General features: G+C 35.9%; 1 protein-coding gene across 1 annotated transcript in view; it reads right to left on the reverse strand.

The window, feature by feature from the left end:
• The window catches only part of HFM1 (helicase for meiosis 1), a 32,787-nt gene extending 22,864 nt beyond the window's left edge, over positions 1–9,923 (reverse strand). Inside the window, exons 1-8 of the mRNA XM_054384282.1 lie at positions 9,829–9,923; positions 9,346–9,467; positions 7,579–7,897; positions 6,563–6,828; positions 5,309–5,356; positions 3,857–3,927; positions 2,696–2,828; positions 307–458 (exon numbers count right to left, since the gene is read on the reverse strand). Coding sequence (XP_054240257.1) covers positions 307–458; positions 2,696–2,828; positions 3,857–3,927; positions 5,309–5,356; positions 6,563–6,828; positions 7,579–7,897; positions 9,346–9,467; positions 9,829–9,899 — 1,182 coding nt within the window. The 5' untranslated portion in view covers positions 9,900–9,923. The remainder of the gene's footprint in view (positions 1–306; positions 459–2,695; positions 2,829–3,856; positions 3,928–5,308; positions 5,357–6,562; positions 6,829–7,578; positions 7,898–9,345; positions 9,468–9,828) is intronic.
• Between the last annotated feature and the right edge of the window lie 8,889 nt (positions 9,924–18,812).

Raw genomic sequence — 18,812 nt, forward strand, 5'->3', positions numbered from 1 at the left:
ATGTTTTAAAGGCCAACATATGCCAGAAGTATAGTACAGGCAGCCATGCTTAAACTTTAATGAATCTTTAAATAAAATCAGTTAAATTAATTCAAGCTAGCGCCATGTATGTTTCATCCGGCACATTATTATTTTGTTAACTGTTTATATGAACTTGTAGTACACACAGTTTACAGGCAAACACAAAGATCATAAAATTACTAATACAAAAAAGTACAAAAAAGAGAACAGTCATAGTAGCATACAATTAGTAGGCTACTAGCATGTTTATTCTACATAATTCTAAAAACTGGGACCAAAACCTACAGGTGTAGTGATAATGATGTGAGCATGATGTATTTCAAATAAATCATCCATCACCGTATCTCCCGTCAGTTCCTTGCAGCTGAGTCCTATAGGTCCAAATTTTTCTTTCCAATCATCAAAACGCTGACTGCACAGAGCTTTTATTGGAGCCACTAAAAATAACACAAAATAATCTGAGTTATATTATGAAAATCAAATCTTCAACTGTATTGCTAAGGATGCTAAATGCATACATTTTAAAAACGTCTTCTTGAATTTAATTCCCCTAATTTTTTAATTTTCCTCCTAGAACCATGCAATTTGTAACTGGTATTATTTTCCCTACTACCCTATTCCACATGCACAGATCAATGCTGAGCTTTGGACCCCAGTTTTTCCCTATCAGCAACCAGAAACAGAACCCTTTAATTAAGGTTATTTATCCCTCCCTTAATCCTGTTTCTTTTCATCAATCCCACAAGGAAACAATTATTCAGCTATCAAGGGTTTTTTCACAGATGGAAGCAACCATAGGAAATGCATCTTTTCTAATCATAAAAATGCCAACTCTTTTCCAGTTCGTAATTATGTAAGCACTCTGTATTCAGAGAGAAAAGTGGTTAGAAATAAGAAACCATCCATGAGCAAGAGACAAAGTACCAGAAGAAATCAAAATCTATCTAAACCAAATGTGCAGTTAAGTGTAGTCAAGATCATATCAGGCAGCTACTACTATCAGTACCAGCTAACACTGCAAATAGCAGTTCTGATGCTGGTCCTCAACAGGAAGACTCCTAGAAAAATAAGAAAATAAATAGATTGTTTTTAATCCCCCCACCTTTTTTTTTTTTGGTTGATTTGTTTTAGTTATCTCCTAAGCACACATACTATACTTTTGCAGATGGTGGCTGATTTCTACAAATCAGAATTAATTCCCTACAAGGACTGTCAGTAGCAACACACGTCAGTCTATATTGGATGGGTAGTCTATACGGAGTATGCAGTGATTTAATTGAAAGTCACTTACATGTGATGTGAAAACAGCAGTAATAAATCAGATCTTGCAGTGATTATATTCTAGGCTAGTTTGAGCCACTGGAATATGAACTGGCAAGTGATACCCAAGATGAAGAGATTTAAAGAACCAGTTTCCACTTCCAAAAGAGGTGCAAAATTTCCTAAGCTTATCAGTGGCCTACAAAGCAGGGGAAATCACTAGCTCCAAAAAACTGATTAAGCTACTAGCAGTAACTCACAAAATTGCAAAAGTAGTATGGTGGGTTGAAATCTTCCGTTATACAAGAAGCTGGTGTTTACTCCCAGAAGTTAAGTCACCAATCCTTAGCATGTGTTAAAGCTACTGGGAAACAACTCTAATTTACACTACTGCATGCTAATTCACGTAGATTGGACCACCAACGAACAGTGTACCAGAGCACACTCTGGCAGTATGCAATCTGAGTAACATCTCTGTTCCAGCATTCAGAAAACTGAAACATCTCTTTCTCTATTGCTGTTAAACCTGTAAGGGTCAGCAGATCTAATTCCACCAGCACGTAACTGCTTCCTTACCAAAAGTTCCAACCAGCCAATCTGTATCAATTATACCAAGCCAATCAAAAACATTACTGTACACTGAAATGTGATCCACCTCAATCCACTGACATGCCTGTTTATACAAGGTCTGTTTTGAATCCACAGTAAACTCTAAATCAACACTAGCTTTATTGTAAGAATTTGAACAGATTGGATTTTAAAAAAATAATTAAACTGAAACTTTTATAAATAAATAATTGTAAGATTAAAAAAATATATCACTGTATGAATTAACTGAAACTGGGACAAAACCATCAGTTCAACCTTATTTACATGGTATGAACTCTATCCTGGAAGGCAAAAAAAAAATTGTGACTAACTTCATGAAGATGACGTCTCTGTTGCGTCTGAACTAGTACACACAAAGCAACAATTAATCATGAACTTTGCCAGGTACATGACACTGGAAAACTGGATCCTCATCTCAGGAACAGTTACGTGGATCAAACATACTGCGTAATTTCTGTCTCTGCTACTATGAATTTGGTTTAGTTTCCTCTGCTTCCTTCTTCCCTTTTCATGTATATCTTGCCTTCTTAGAGGACAACTCTTTACAAGATATATTTTAAGTTTATATAGGCAATGCTGAATATTAGACAGTACTTTTAAACACTAGTAATAGTTACAATGGTAACACATTGGTGTCACAAACAAACTCTTACAAGAAACAACTTTTTTAAAGAATGAGGTAGGTCACAATTTCTTAAGATATTTGATTTCAATATTAGTAAAGCATTCACTCCAGATCTCCACATTTAAACAAAGACATTTTCTACTGCTGTGACCAAAATGTTTAAAGCTGCATAACACTTACTATAAACAACTTTAATATTTAACCAAGGCAGTGGGGCTTCCATGAGTAATCTGGTAATAGCTAGCTCAAACATTACAGTTTTTCCAGAGCCAGTTGGAGCACAAATCACAAAATTCCTATCTGTATAAAGAAGCTAGGAAAAAACGGCAAAGTAGTAAATACAACACAGCTATCCTTTGTATCTGTTCATACATTCCACAAGCATAGTCTAGGAGAAAACAACACAGAGAAGTTATTATTACATTGATACATAGAATCCTCCAAAAATTACTGCAAAAGAAAGAACATCTGCCATGGAAAGGTAAATGAGATACTGTTCATCTAAAGCTATCATGTGATGAAGTCTACCATTCGGCAACAAACAAAACCCCAGTATCTAGTAGATAACATTAATAGAGAATCCCTGCCAATGTCCAACTGTAACTAAATGCAGGCTCAGCAGAAAGAGGTATTTTTCTGCTCAAAGTTATTTTTTTCCTTCTGTAATTCCATCTGCTTTCAAAATTCCAGTATTGCGGATTATTTTAATAGAGTAAGTTTTCAATAATGACCACAGTATATTATCTATGAATATGCTTCCTTCCTTTCTTTCTTTCTCCCACATTTTATTTTCTACCACCTCAGAGACAGGTATGTCCATGTTAGGTTCCCTCATTTTCCTCTGCCAAGGTTGACTCTACCCTCCTTCCTCCTCTGCAGTGTTGTTAACCCATCCTCTCTCCATGCAGCATGCTCTGTGCAGCTTAATTTCCCTCTTTCCTTCCCAACTTCTCATTTTACTTCTAATCTTACTTTTTTTTTTTTTTAAACACTTTTCTTGTAGCTGTTACTGCTCTGTGACAGTTAGGAGCTCACAAGGATGAACAGAAGTCACCTAGTACTTGATTTATAAACACAGCAATGACCAACACCAGCGGCACTCCTGAACTGTTCCAGAAACTAACATCTACCACTCCCAGTTTTTCAATGTTCACAAAGATCAATGAAGCATGAATATAAAATTTCCCAATTTTTGTTAAAGTAGTAACACCCTGCTTTTTCCAGGAAAAGGTTCTAAATAAATTAGTTTTCTAACCCTTTTTAACTTCTCAATATTAAAGTATCATTTAAATTCATCAACAAAGTACTACTTGCAGCTTGCAACTAACATTTCATACTTACATCATCCAAAGCTTTAGACTGTGCATAGTTAAAATATGGGAACTCCTTAAAAATACTTCTAAACTGGGTTGCTTCACAGTGTTAAGGAATTGAAAGCAAGTGGAAATTACAAAACTGTAAATATATCTTTCCTGTAATTTAAGTGCAAAATTAAAATCTATATACCACAAATTAATTAGCATAATATTTTATGTCCAGTCATAACAGTAACAAAGGAATTCACCTACAATCTCTCAGTGCTGACAGTGGTTTTGAAAATATTTTCAATTTCTAATACTGTGTATTCTTCAGACAACAACATTCTTATCTAAAATATGATTAAGAGGAACGAGAGCATTGTTACATTACAAATCCGAATGAGTTCATCCTTGTCTGGTCTTGCACTGAAGCCACACAGGCAGACCAACTGTAACCATCTGATGAGGCTGGGGATGCACACATAGTCAGACATAACACCAGCAGTAACAGGGACAAGAAAATGCTGAGGCATCAGATAGATGTTACATTAAAAATTTAAATAAACAGGAAAAGAAAAAGGACTAAACCAAGAAATCAGTTAAATACAAAGCAAGTAATACTTGGCTAAAGAAAATACAGGTATTTTTTTTTTAAACAAATATATTTACCAAAAACTACCTCTCTAAACAAGTGCTCAGTGCACTAATTGGCAACATAAGAACAGCTGAGTCCTTACTCATTTTGGAAATGATGACATTTGCTAAAGTGATTCACATGAATTTAGGTTGCCTAAATTTAGGCATTTTCTCTTCCTAGTATTTAATCTACACTTTGACAGGTTACTAGAAACAAAATATTGAAAAGTCAGTGGTAGGGAAAAAGAAATTTTAAAAACGTTTGATGGATGCTTAATTATGCTATGGGTTCAAGGCAGGGGCAAAAGAAGGAAAATTATTTAAAAATCTGATTAAAGAATGGAAATATACTGTATGCACATCAGAACATAAATATATATCCATATGGAGTATGTGGAGTTTATTTTCTCCTGATAAAACGGGACAAGAAGTAAGATTCACTTTATCTAATAAGCCTAAACATGAATTCATTTTTCCTTTATTTAAATAAACACATATATATGTATACGTGTCTTTGGACAGAAAATCTGGCCTGACATATATATTATGCAAACTAAAAATTTTTATATTTTGTTCTTAAAAATAAACAGTTCTGAGGATAAATTTTGAATGCTTGAAATTAAGAATAAATTTTACTTAGCGATGAATGATCTGCAAGCTGTCCTATTTTCATTCCAGCTTTCAAAGTCCAAAGGGTAAACATCTATTCATCATCCAATTCCCAGCATGACATTACAAATCAAAACTATTACAGTGAAATGCATGAGTACCTACAACTATGAATTAAATGCTCTAACACTGTAAATGCAAAAGCAGTGTAATAAAATCAGTACATCAGATATGACAAACACAAGGATACGTATTTCTGTAACAGCCCTTAAAATTTCTGGTTTTCTTCCTGTAGTTCCTAAAGAAACAAAAGTAGCAAATTCTTAAACCCAGATTTGTTTTCAACGAGTAACCATGGAAAGTATCTTCCTGATTCCAAGCTATGTGTTCTGTGAGGAGCTGCAAGGCTATAACAAGGCCCAGGTGATACAGAAGGAGATGACAGGATAGGACAGGGAAGTCATGAGTTCATCATTTGAAAGGACCGTCTTAGTGGCTCTCTGCTGTAAGGAACAGCTGAGGGAACTGGGATTGTTTAGCCTGGAGGAGGCTGCAGGGAGATTTTATTGCTCTCTACAACCGAAAGGTGGTGGGTGTTACTTCTCTCAAGTAACTAGCAATTGGAACAAAAGGAAATCACCTGAAGTTGTGCCAGGAGAAGTTTAGTTATTAGGAAAAATTTCTTTACTACAGGTTGCCCAGGGAGGTCGTGGAATCACCATCCCTTGAGGTGTTAAAAAAACAAACAAACAAACAAACATGCAGACATGGCACTTTGTGACATGGACAGCTGGACTCAAAGACCTTAAAGGTCTTTTCCAACCCTAATGAACCTATGATTCACTCCAGTTTAAATATGTTTTGCCTGTACCAGAGGCTCAAAACTTGATGCAGTTCTAGAAATGGTCTCAAAAGTGCCAAGGTGATAATTACTTCCCTTAACTTCCTGGCTTTGTTCCTGGTAAAAACACCCAGGACGTTGTCAGTCTTTGTTATTCCTGGGGCACACTGCAGGCTTACGTCAGTGAGCTGTTTGGCAAACCTCAGGTGAATTTCTAAACCAAGTACGTCATAATTCATCAGAATTCTCACCACTTTCCTCCATTTTCCCAGCTTTTCCCTATTTGAAATCTAATTCTACAAAGATTAAGTATGAAACACATGACAAACACTGCATTTTCATTTTTCAGTTTCAAGTGAGGATAAGACATCACATCAAGGGATGGGGTTAGGACTAGGGGATTGATTTTTTCAACAAGATTTACATGACTTAGCACTTTTGAAAATGTAACTCATCTTCATAAGTAGTTTACTCAGCTCACACTAAACAACAATGGAATTAAGTTCCATAACACTGCAGTATTTTCTACCAAGCTTAGCCAGTTATCTCACCTTCAGCTGGTGCATTTGAAAATGTTCTTCATTCTAATTATGGACATCCATGATTATTGTATACCAAAGACAGAGAGGGGACTATTTTTTTAATTAGAACAATACTACTTACCTGTCATATCCAGAATCTCTGAAGTATTACAAAATGATTTTTTTTTAATTCCATTTTCAGGTGCAATGTCCCCATCATTTAGTCTATCCAGAGCAAAATCTGAATCATCATTTATGGAAGTGCACTGATCATTTTTCCACAAACTTTCTTTTCTTATTTCTTTCATGTTTTCACTTATATTTGAACAAGAATCAATCTTTTTCACCTCCATAAAACTATCTTTAAATTCTGTACTTTTGTATGTATGATCAGATACTTTAAATAAGCTGCAAAAGATGAAGGATTTTAATTAGTTTTCTGTGATGGCACACAGTTTCTCTAATACTTGAAAAACACGTATGCTTGCATTAGAAGCAGAACTAGTAAGATGCAATCATAAGAAAAGGTTGTACCTAACTTTTTTTTTTTGACACCCTTCCATCAGAAGAAAACACTTTTTCAAGACACATTTTAATTCTAACAGAGAACCTGGAAGAATAAACTGCCTGTCCAGAAAGGCTCTGAATCCCAATAGCAGATTAACTGTTAATCTCTGCATAACTGGAAACAATGCAGACATGCAGGATCTTAGGAATTAGAAGAGCTGGGCACAGACGAGGAATTTATTTGTAAAACCTCTCCTTGAAGACAAGCAATGAAATCATGTTGAGAACTGCTCAAGGTATTTCTGGCTGCCTGACCTCTGCTCTGAAAAGCAAGTGCTTTTGCCTATTACCATGTGGATAAAGAACTCAAAATAGCTTTCTGAAAAAATCTTTGTTATCTAACAATTTATTAAAAGAAGCAAACACCATCTTCAATTTTCTCATAAGAGGCTGAGCTCAAGACACATTTAAGTACAGCACTAAAATACTGCCAAAAACTTTGTTTTCTTTATACTGAAAAGAATTCGTGTCTAGAGCCCCATTAAAGTACTTTCAATTGAAGGATCCAAAACTTGGTGTTTAACAAGTGTATCTAAAATAGCAATATGATTCTAACAATTGATAAATTATCAAAATTAACTAGACACATACCTTTTTCTTAATGCTGAATGGACACTCTCATCATCACCCTTTTCTGGAAAATTACTTAGTATTTTATTTTGCAAAAAATTTGCACCAGCTTCCTGAGAAACCCCTGTTCCTGTTTGACATTTATCTTGGGCAGAAGAGAGAAACCATGAAGCCATTTTCAGACCCTCATGCTGAAAACTGATTTTCTCTCTTTCTCCTACACTTAATAGGAGCACTTCTTTTTCAGACGCTCTGCCAAAAGGAACAGGTGCTGCTGACTTATTTACTTCCTCAATGTTACTCTTACATTGCTGTATAAATTTGTGGTGCTTTCTTCCTCCTATAAAAACAATACATTGTTATTTATATTATTATTCCTTGTTTCTATTCCTAGTAATTTTATTAAATATCTTCCACACAAAATGAGCAAAATTCACCTATATTATATGAACTGATATTTCTATCTTATTGCAAGAACTTGATTGTGTATTTTACAGCTCATGCTGATGAATGCATCTGCTGTCAATTAAAATACTACAAAAATAGAGCTACTTTCTATGCTTCCTATACAAAGTAATGGAGCAAAACTATTCCTCAGAACTGCAGAATATTTTGTATGATACAAACTCTTTAGCCTGTCCCAGAATAAAGCCTGTCTTTGAAAATAAGAGGAAAAAAAACCACAATGACTGAGCTTGAAGTTCCTACTACAAACAGCTGTGAGATAAACCCTGTAATCTCAACAGTCAAAATTTGTAATGATGTTGGTGACAGGCTTGTTTCATAGTTCTTTTGGTTCACTGTCACATTTTGCAGGGTTAGTTCTCAGTTGGTGTCCCGATCTGGCTGACCATACAAGCATTTCAGACAGCAAAAAGAAGGCATGAGTGGAAATAATCAATTCAGTAAAACAAGACTACAGAACAGCTCTATTCTGCAGCTTATTAATTTCAGTGTTATCCATATAGAAACTCACAATTATGACAGCCTGCTTGTGGCACAATAGCAATGGCTCTCTTTCTACAAACATCAGACATCTTATTTGAATATTTCTTAATGGAATTGCTCTTGCATAAAGTAGAAAAAAAACCTTCCTGTCTTAACAATGTAATTCCTAAGCAGGTAATATCATAAATCAACACAGCAGCTAAGAAATGGGGAAATCTAGTTGACAAATAAAGCAACCAAGTTCTTTAAAATAGATTTCCTTAAGGTGATCCTGAATGTTTAGGTGGAAGGAATAATCGACTTAGCAGCAGTCCGTGAACAGATTAAATTTTTGCCTTCTGCACAGTAATCTGATAAAAGCCTCAAAAGGGAAGAAGAAAGTTAGGTTCACATAAATTCTTTGTTTTTTGGGTGGGAGACAGGTCATCTGGTCCATGTGCTGCATTATGCTCTTACAGATGCTTGCCACTGTCTAATGATGCTTCATGGAATAATGTGGAGTGGCTGAAATGTTGAACATACTTCTTGCTCACTTCTGCGAAGTAAAACGTAACCTGCATATGCCCAAAGAAGACTGCTAATACTCCAAACATATGTATGATCATCACTGTCAGCAAAAACACATCCTTTGTCTGTATTTGCATATCTAGAATATTTCATATGTCAAAGCATTAAGAGAAAGAGTAGGAATTGTCTGTCAAGATAATTATTTGTTAAGCCATTGGAAATCAATGTCAAACACTACATTTTACTGAGACTTTGCAGTGTTAGGTTTACAGTTGGACTCAATGGTCTTTTCCAACTTAAATGATTCTATGATTCTATTCTACGATAGTTTACCCATGTGAGTGTTGGCTGCTTTTTCTTCCAGTTCCCTTTGTAACTCCTCTGCAGCTGGAATTTCAGCAATAGCTGGAGCTGGTGCGATACACCAAACCTCAGGCTTTTCATTTTCTAGGTACCTGTTTTTTGACACATAATATTAAGGTAAAAGCATTAAGGATCCTCCAAAACACCTAGTTCAAATCACTGATCATAAATAATCTCTTCTGCTACAAAAACAGACAAAAAATAGTTGGTGATTTTTTTTAATCACAGAAAATGTAAGCAGCAAAACTTCTGCTATCCCCCATTTCTTATTGCCCCAAGGTATACCTGCATCATTGAAACTACTGTGTGCTTGGAAAAATATTTCAAAGTCTGGATTATGAACCTGGAAATTTCTAGAAGAGGGAGTTAAAAAATGCTTTTCTGCTGTAAAATGATTCAGATTGTGGAAAAATCTTGGAAAATATTTATAAATATTTAACTGTAAAGAATTACCTTTGCTTCGTATCTGGTTTTTCATAAAACAAGTTATCCAACGAAAGGACCATGTCTGCAGAGCTGAACATTTTTAGATGAAATGTGAAGTCTCTTAATCTGCAGAAGGCAGCCAAGGAACTGTGGTACTGAAATTACTACAACTGCTGTATAAGCAATAGAAAACTTATTAGTTCAAAGTACCAATAATTAATTTTCCTTTTTTTTTCCCCCCTTTCTTTCAGAGCTCTTGCCTGCATCTTTAATTCCTCTTCAAAAATAGAACCTCTCTCCTAATAAAATATGGCTCCTATTACATATGACCAAAAAATCCTCTAGGACTGAATTTCAAACAACCCTTACGTTACCATGGCATGTCAGGTGGGAAAACGGGTTAAGAGTGAAGATTCAGATAAAAGTTTACATTAAGTTATTTAATTTCCAGGAATAGTGCCAAATTTTTTTGTAATAAAACTGCAGACTATATGTATTTTCTGACAGACTGTTCCCGTTCTGATGGAAAAATACAACATTGCATGATCACAATCTGTCAATTTTTACAAAATAAGATTATATTATGTAAAATAGCAACAGTTATTTTCATATACTAGCAAATCAAATTATTTTTTAACTTTCATGCAAATTGATTACCTGGAAAATTGGAGTACAGGCCCAACTCCTTATTGTTGTTAACTGTTTTGTTCTAAAATGTCAGGACCAGAGACTATTTCTACATTATTTATCATGTAAACCAGTATCAAAAATACTCCAGTTAATGTAATTGTTTTTCACCTAACACCAACCCTTTATGTGCTTGTGTCAAGAGATTTCACAACTCTTAATTCTGCTTAATGTCAAGTTTAAAAGGCAAAGATCTCACTAACAGAATACCACAGAAAATATTTTAGGAGTAAAAAAATCTTAGATATACTGAAACAAATGGTAAAATACCAAATCAACAGAAGTTATAAAACTCTAAATAAAGGCCAAATCTGGTGATAAAAATAAAGCAAAGATATGTTTTTTAGCTACAGAGATAAACAAGGGCCATGCTTCTTTTGTACTCCAGCGTTTCATTAACATAAAAAAACCCCACTTTTCAGAGTTCTCTGCAAATAGGATTCAGATTTACTTAATTATTGCATACTGTCATCTGTGAATCAAAAATGGTAGAAACATTTTTTTTCTTCCACAGAACCTGTAAAACTTCAAATATTCCAGAGAAGTGTTTCAAATTTAAAACACAAAACATTTCACAATACTGGCAGAATATAGAACATGTAATCAAAACTGTCTGTGAACACAGTGAAAAAGATAGGTTTTAGAACTTCAAACAAGAAATCTGTCAATGCCCCTTTTACATTTCTTTTCAGAGTAAATCTGCAACACCGCTTCTGCCAATTTCTGCCACTCCCCCACTGCCAAGTTTTGCCTTCTTTTCCTTCACGTTAATAAATCTAACACAGGTGGTTAACTTAGACACCTTGCTTTTGCATGCTTTAAGTGCCAGTTATCTACAGCAACAGTTCTTAGGTTTAGGTAATCAGTAATGGCATTGGAAAGCTTCCATCAGGAGTACTATCAAGTTGCTGCTATTCAAGTAGCAATTATCTGCAGTAGGTGCTTACCCAACTCAATAACCACCACTCCATCAGCTCCAAGGAGCTGCAAACAGTGCATGGCAGTATGAAATGGTTTTCATACCTCAGGTGAGGAACCATCAATACATTTCTAATTCCCATCCCTGAGCAGTCTGTGTTATACGCAATATTTAATCTCCCAGGCCCTTCAAGCTCCCCCATATTCTAAACATATTCTTGACTGACTCAACTCTAATTGCTTGACAATGTAAATAAAAATTACAGGAGATGTCATTTTAAGAGAATAGAAAACCCTGGCACAACACACCTTCATACAGTTCTGCGTTCATCCACCTGCTCACTGACTATCAGCTGAGGTATCTCTCTCCAAGTCCCCTGTCAAGAAATAGTGAAAAGTCTTTCAGACTTTTCAAGCAATGGAAAGAAACAAAAAAAAAAAAAGAAGGGGGGGGGAGCAAAATGTGTCTTCCAAGACGGACAACCAAGGGTCTTTGCTTTACTCTCAGTGCTGTTTGATACACAAGGAAAATTCATATTCAAAATGGCAGACTGAGGAGGTACTGGCAGAAGCAGCAGAGACAAAGACAATGACAATGAGATTTTTGTGAATTCCTGTGAGCCAAGCTGCTTTTAGAAGCAGCTTACTACAGCCTTACTAACGAACACCGCAGACCACACGGGGGTTTGGTCAGCGTTGAAGCCCCTTCGCTGCTTTCCCTCCCTCCCCAAAATAAAATCTTTTCCGCAGAAATCAGCGCTCTTTCAAGCGGACCCAAAGCAAACGCTGCAACCCTTCAGAGGTGCAACTTCTCGCTGCCAGCTGTGCACCAGATGCCCTGAAGGGGCAAAGGCTATCTCTAACCACACAGCACTCCAGTTCCGATGCTGAGAGCCCCTAAGCTTCCACTCGGTGCCAGGCTCTCTCTTCTGCCCTCCTCCCCAGACTGAGGAAGAACCTCCACGGTTTGCTCCCACCTCACCAACAGCGCCTTTCTGCCACCACCGCGCAAAATGGCGGTAGCGCCGCGGTCGGCGACGCCACGCGAACAGTGACCCGCAGCTTGGCCAGCCGGCCGAGCGGGAAGCAGCTATTGCCACCTGGTTCTGCCTATCACCGCCCCGAAGGCGGACCACCCCCTTGTAGGTGGTTTGTGGGGAAAGACCGGCCGGCTTCCGCTCTTCTTCGCCGCGGCGGGAGTTTAGGGCTCTGGCCAGCACGAAATGGAGGGCGCCGGCCAGCCTGCGCTACAGCTGCCTTTGCTTTTAGGCGCGGCTTAGCCGTAGCATCTAACAAATAAGCTACACTCATAAATCCTGAAACCAATGGGTACGGAAGGGGCATAATCCACCTTAAAATGCTGAAAAAGGAATGTGGAGTGACTCCACTGGTGGCAGATTTAGAGCTTCTCCACACATAATTTTATTGGGAATTTGTTTCACTGTTGCAAACTCCTTATTCATTTTTACCTTGATATAAATTAGAAAAGGCAGCTGATTACTACTCTGTTATCAAAGTGATTCCTACAGGAAGAAATATATTGAAAATGCTGATCTTAAAATTACTTTTTACTTTCTAGATCCTTACAATATTTTATATTTTCTTGAAAATATTTTTTCTTGCTGCTGAACTAAAACAACAAAGCTGCCTCAATGTATTGAAACAATATCACGTAAAGTATTCCTAAAACTCAGAAGTAGGTTGCTGTATTCCCCCCTCCCCCCTGCACAGAGGTACTGCAACTTAGAATTCTGGACTTCCCCTTACAGCATAGCTTTTGAACTAGTAAATTTAAAATAAATTGTAGCCGTGTCTCAGAAAGACTAAATTTTAATCTGGTTCAAAGCTTCATGCCATTCAACAAATACTATAGAAGCAGCTACTGTAAATATGTATTTGCTCATACATAAATAGATGAAAAGGAGGCAGAAGATTTTCAAGTATTGATTGATTTTAACATAAATAATTTTTATTTAATCAACTTTGGGTTTTTTTCTTTCATGAAAATATTGATTAATTTTTAACTTTGCATTTCAAATTTTTAGACATTGCATGTTTACATAATGACAGTGTGCAAGCCCAGGTCAATTAAAAGCATGCAGTAAAGGTTATAGTAATTTTTACAATTTTGTTAATATGAGAGCCTTTATTGTTCTTACCTTAACCTAACTTGAATCAGAACTGTGTCATATTACAAAATTTACACCACATTTGGATGCTTTAATCCACCTCCCCATCTAATTACTGGGCAGACAGCCAAGGGTAAGAAGCACTTCGTTTCTACTGCCAACATGACAGGATCTTGGCCAGCAGAGAATAACAAAAGATTTGATGATAAAGATCTTCGAATACAATCAGGATTGCTAATGAACCCATTGTCTGAAATTAAATTCTGAAGCCACCACATTTATTCAGTAATTTGAATAAAAATGGGGAAATGTTTGTGCGTATAAACATAGAACAAGCATTCATTTTATGCTTATAATAAATTCTGAAACCAGAAAACATTTTTACTTCTTACTATTAGAGAATGCCTTCTTTGACTCTGGCCTCAGGCAAATTTCCATCTTAGTTCACAACATCTGCTTTTAGCTGACCAGACTTGAAAGTTTAAAGCCATAATACAAACAGTTCATTTTTTAAAGCTATTTTTTCTTCAGTTCCCTTCCCTAGGTGACATCTCCCTTAACGCACACACACAAATCACATAAAATATATAGCAAAGCAGTCTCTCAACTGCTCTGAGACAGTTTAATTTTTGATTTTCCCCAAGCCTCACATCTGATCTGCCATATGTTTTGAGTCTTTCCAGCTAGTGGAGATCACATACTAAGTCATAAACCTGCATGTTCTGGAGCAATGCAACTAGAAAAAGCACAAACACCAGACATTGGTCAGTGATCCGTATGATAACAGAGTAAATCTCAGCAAATACAAAGCTGTTGGAAGACTGAGCTTTCTTCAGGCTTACAAATAGAACAAATAATCTATGAACAAATTTAATACAGAAGAGTATCAAGGTGTGAGTTGACAATCATTGGTGTCTTCTCTGAGTTTCCTTTGTTTGGTTTTATCAAAAATTACAGAGATGCAACAAAACTGTTGGTCTCTGAAAAGTGTCTTGGCTGGTAAGAGAAATCACTATGAAGTACTAGAAGGTCTTGAAATCATAGGCAACCCCTGAACTGCAAGATTTTTACCACACGCTTGAGATAGTTGCAATGGTTCATTTATTAAAGAAATTGTAAGATTCAAGAAATAAAAAAAAAAAAACAAAACCAAAACAAACCCCAAAACATTTCCAGCTGTAACCTTTTCCAGTCAAAATTAGGAAATAAAAACACAACAAAAACTAAGTTGTTTAGATGAGGAAAAAAGGAGTTTCTTCCATTTTATTTTGTTAGCTAAATGGATTTACAAACATGGGCCTAATGTTGCACTGCTTTTGGAAAAACTTAAAACAGGTGAATAACTTGATTCGTGGCAGCTGAAATTACTCATGTGCATAAGCGTTTGCAAGATTGGGTCTTAAGAGAGCTAAACGCAGCTCCCGCTGGGACCTGGCAATACTGCTCTGCATGTCAGCCGGAGGGAATCTCCCAGACCTGATACAAGGCACTGCTCCCCAGGGCTGCAGCAAGCAGCCTGCTCTTGCCATGCCCCCAACAGATGTTTCCCCAGGAAGTTTCGCTCTTGAACTTTGGTTTTTATGTGGCTAAAGTAAAACATATTTAACACCTTTTTTTTTTTTTAAATTTCATAGACAAGGAAAAATTATTTTCTGTACTTTTAAACCTTTGTTTTCTTAGTTTCTTACCCATACATTTCTTCTTGTAAGAGATTAACTCCTCCCGTTGAACTCTCAAGTATAGACTAACCATTGGGGACCATTTTCGTTACGGTATAACATTACCATCTTTCTTCAACAAAGCTAGCGCATTTCACACTCACAACTCCACCCTAAAATCTCATCATGTACAAACACATAATGTCACAAACTATTTAAAGATATTAGAAATTTTGCACATAGACAAATATTATATGATTGAGTGTAGATCTTACAGTGCATATAGCTGATTTTTTTGAAATTTTTTATATTTAAATCATAGGCTTAAGTTAATAAAATGAGACATATGCAGAAGGAAAGAAAATGAGATTAATGGGCATGGTGATATTTGCTTCTTTGGAGCATTCCTCCTAGAAGGCAAATAATTGCTGTTTCCCCATTTGTAAAACATAAAAAATGTCCCAGTGATGCAGTGTCTGTGGAGCCTGCTTTTAAATAAATGATAAATAAACCTGAAAGTTATGTCTACAACCACTGTTTCGGGAAAATTAGCTCACTATTTTCATCTTGTCAATTCCAGCAATGTACTTTTTTTAGAGGGAATAAGAGAATGGATTTTTTTTTTTTTAAGCTAGTGCTACTTTTGAAGTCAGATCCCAACAGAAGTATAAAGTACAACTAAACATTCTTATTTTATTAACTTCATTAGCTGTTATTAGGAATCAATTATATTTACTACTATACAACAGCTAACATTTGGATTCCAGATCCTCTGATGGTTCATTCACTTGGCCAGGATAACATATCAGCATAATTTGTTTTGGATTGCAAACTAATTCTATCCCTGAGAAAAATTATTCAGAAGCCCCTGAAAAAGAATACATTGTAGAGGTCTTATTTTTTATTAGATAAGCATATTATAAAATCTATAATTTTTTCATAGAATAATGTTCTAATTTGTAAACATATAAGCAGTTCCGATAAAAATTAATGGGAAGCTTTGTGCAGGAACAGGGAACTTAAGTGATAATGATTTCTTATTGCAGCGTGGGCCTATTTTTCATTTTTTTCAAACTAGTTCCTTAGAGAAAATAGTATCCTTTTCTGCCCCTATTTTGAAGTAAGATGCACTGCTTATCAATTTCATTTTGTGTACAGTTTTGGCAGTTTGTAAAAAAATTTACTCATAGTACTCTTCTTGTATTGCTCTAAAACACTGAATAAATATTAGTCCAAAATGTTCATCTTCCAGATCCTCACTGCTACAATTTTTATAGTAATACTCAAAGACCAGTTGACTTGGAGTTAGGATTGTAAGTAAAAGCCCTTGCTACTCATTAAGCTGGCAAAAAAAAAAAAAACAACAACAAACCCAAACATTATGGAAACAAAAGCTCTACACTAAGGAAATGGAATTCTCAAGAAAAAGGATGCTTCTCATCTTGGAAAAGCCACTTATACAGAAGTCTTAATATGACTGAGGTATTTAACCACATTCAAGGGACAGAAAAAAACGTGTTGAATTTTGAAAAAGAGAGTCTGATATAAAATGATTTTTTCAGAATATATTTTGTTTTACTCAGCATTTTAAAGAGAGTTTATGTCTGTTGAAATGTTTATTTTAGCTGACAATGGTTTAAGGAGCAGATGAGAGGAAAGATGACCTTGATTCTGTGACACTGTGGCCACTTCTGTAGGTCAGATGCTTCTCAAAACCAATTTAATTTCTTGGTTTTGTGTCCTTTCCATTTTATTTAGGGAAAACAAAAAAGTAGCAAATATTTTAGCTACTGTCATCTTTGAAATATTTATCTGAAGATTTCTAGAGAAGCTCATCTTACTCACTTCCTTTCTTCCTTCCCTGGTCCCATCTTAATTCTTAAATTTGTGTTAAGTTGGAATAAAGCAACTCAGCCACATAAAGCATGCTTAAAGAAAGCACATGATCCACAGGTGAGGTGAATGGGGTCCAACCAATGTGATTAATGGCTTGATGTAGTCAGAGCTAAAGCACTTACATATTCTAGAGATAATTCTGATAATTTTAAACTGTCTTTCCTAGAATGACAGCTTGCTTACTCAGTTATTTCTAGTAATCTTCTGTACTGTAGCTATGCTGTGCATTTTAAGTTAAACAGCAACAATATGCCAATTAAATTTCTGCAGACTATATGATCTGAACACCCTACAGATCCTTAGCTTTTTCAAAGTTGGTCCGTGTATACAGATTTTGTTTGATCTCTGGTTCATGTCAACCTGGTTTTGAAACATACTGTAACTAGAAGATATTTTCTTATGATATGTTAGGCATCAGAAATATGATCCATACTGATGGGAAAAGAGTTCATGTAGTGATCTTTCTTCAGAGATGAAGTAAAAAGCATACATTCTTCAAAGCTGGTATTTTCTCATATACTTAATGTATTTTAACTTTTATGACCATAAAGAACATTGCCTTGAACCCAGTGATTAAGTTTAATAATTTGATACTTGATAATACTTTACTGATAGCGTCCTAAAAAGGCTAAGTACAAAACTGCGTATGTCTGGTACACAGCTTACAAAGTGCAGTCTGGTCCTGAGTAGAGCTTATGATATTATGGCAGTGCAAGTAATAAACAGTAGGAAGTATAAGTGCAGAAGTAGCATGTAATGGACATAAGTCAACCCTCCCAACTCCATATCAGATATCAGGAGAATTTATTTTACAGCACTTGGACTGTATTAATTTAGGAACTTAACATGACGTGGGCCTTTGAAAGGTGTGAGGGAACTGTTCTGTCGTAGATTCAACAAGATGTTATCATTATAGTACACACAAAAATTATACAAATACCTAATATTCAAGTATCTATCATGTTGTGTACTTCATCATAGTTCTTGAGTTTGCTGACCTTCATGTACAGATCTAGCAATTCCACTGCACATCTCCTGAAAACATTTGAACAGAATTTTTTTCCCAATTTAACCAAATCTCTACCTCTGTAAACACGACCAACATTGCAATTTCAGATTGAAAATCCTTGTGAAATAGGTATAATTCAAAACTTGAAAATAGCAGGTATCCTATGTTCTGCGACACATTAACTTGTCCATGTGTTCAAGCTTTCATTTGGGATACTCGAGGTAATCATACCAGTTCTTGACATGCTGCCTTGTGAAAATAGACCCCAAAACAAAACAGAAAGTTACACAAAAAGTAGTAGAATAGAAAGTTAGAATACACTCACATTAAAGAGATTGCCCATCCCAAGATGGGTTTGTTCCAAGCCAACTTTGGTCTCCACGTTGCTGATCATGTCAGGAGTAGGCATTGAGTTAGATTGAACATGTTCTGGGAAACTTCCAAACTAAGACATAAAGGCAGTGACTGAAGCCTGGGGACTTCTCACCATCACAAAAACATTTGAGATCAAAATCCCACTGCATTTTGGCACAAAATGTTGAAGATGGTTTACACAGACTCAGCTTATCCTCAAAGTAGCACAACTGCTTTGGTGACAGTGGAGAACCTGAGATATCAACATGTTGCAAAGAAAGAGAAAAACTTCTGTCACTCAGAAGTTTTGATAAAAATGGAAGAGGCAGCAAGGAACACAGTTGAAAAATGCAGTATTTC

The sequence above is a fragment of the Indicator indicator genome, chromosome 10 (assembly GCF_027791375.1).
Source record: "Indicator indicator isolate 239-I01 chromosome 10, UM_Iind_1.1, whole genome shotgun sequence".
Classification (NCBI taxonomy): domain Eukaryota; kingdom Metazoa; phylum Chordata; class Aves; order Piciformes; family Indicatoridae; genus Indicator; species Indicator indicator.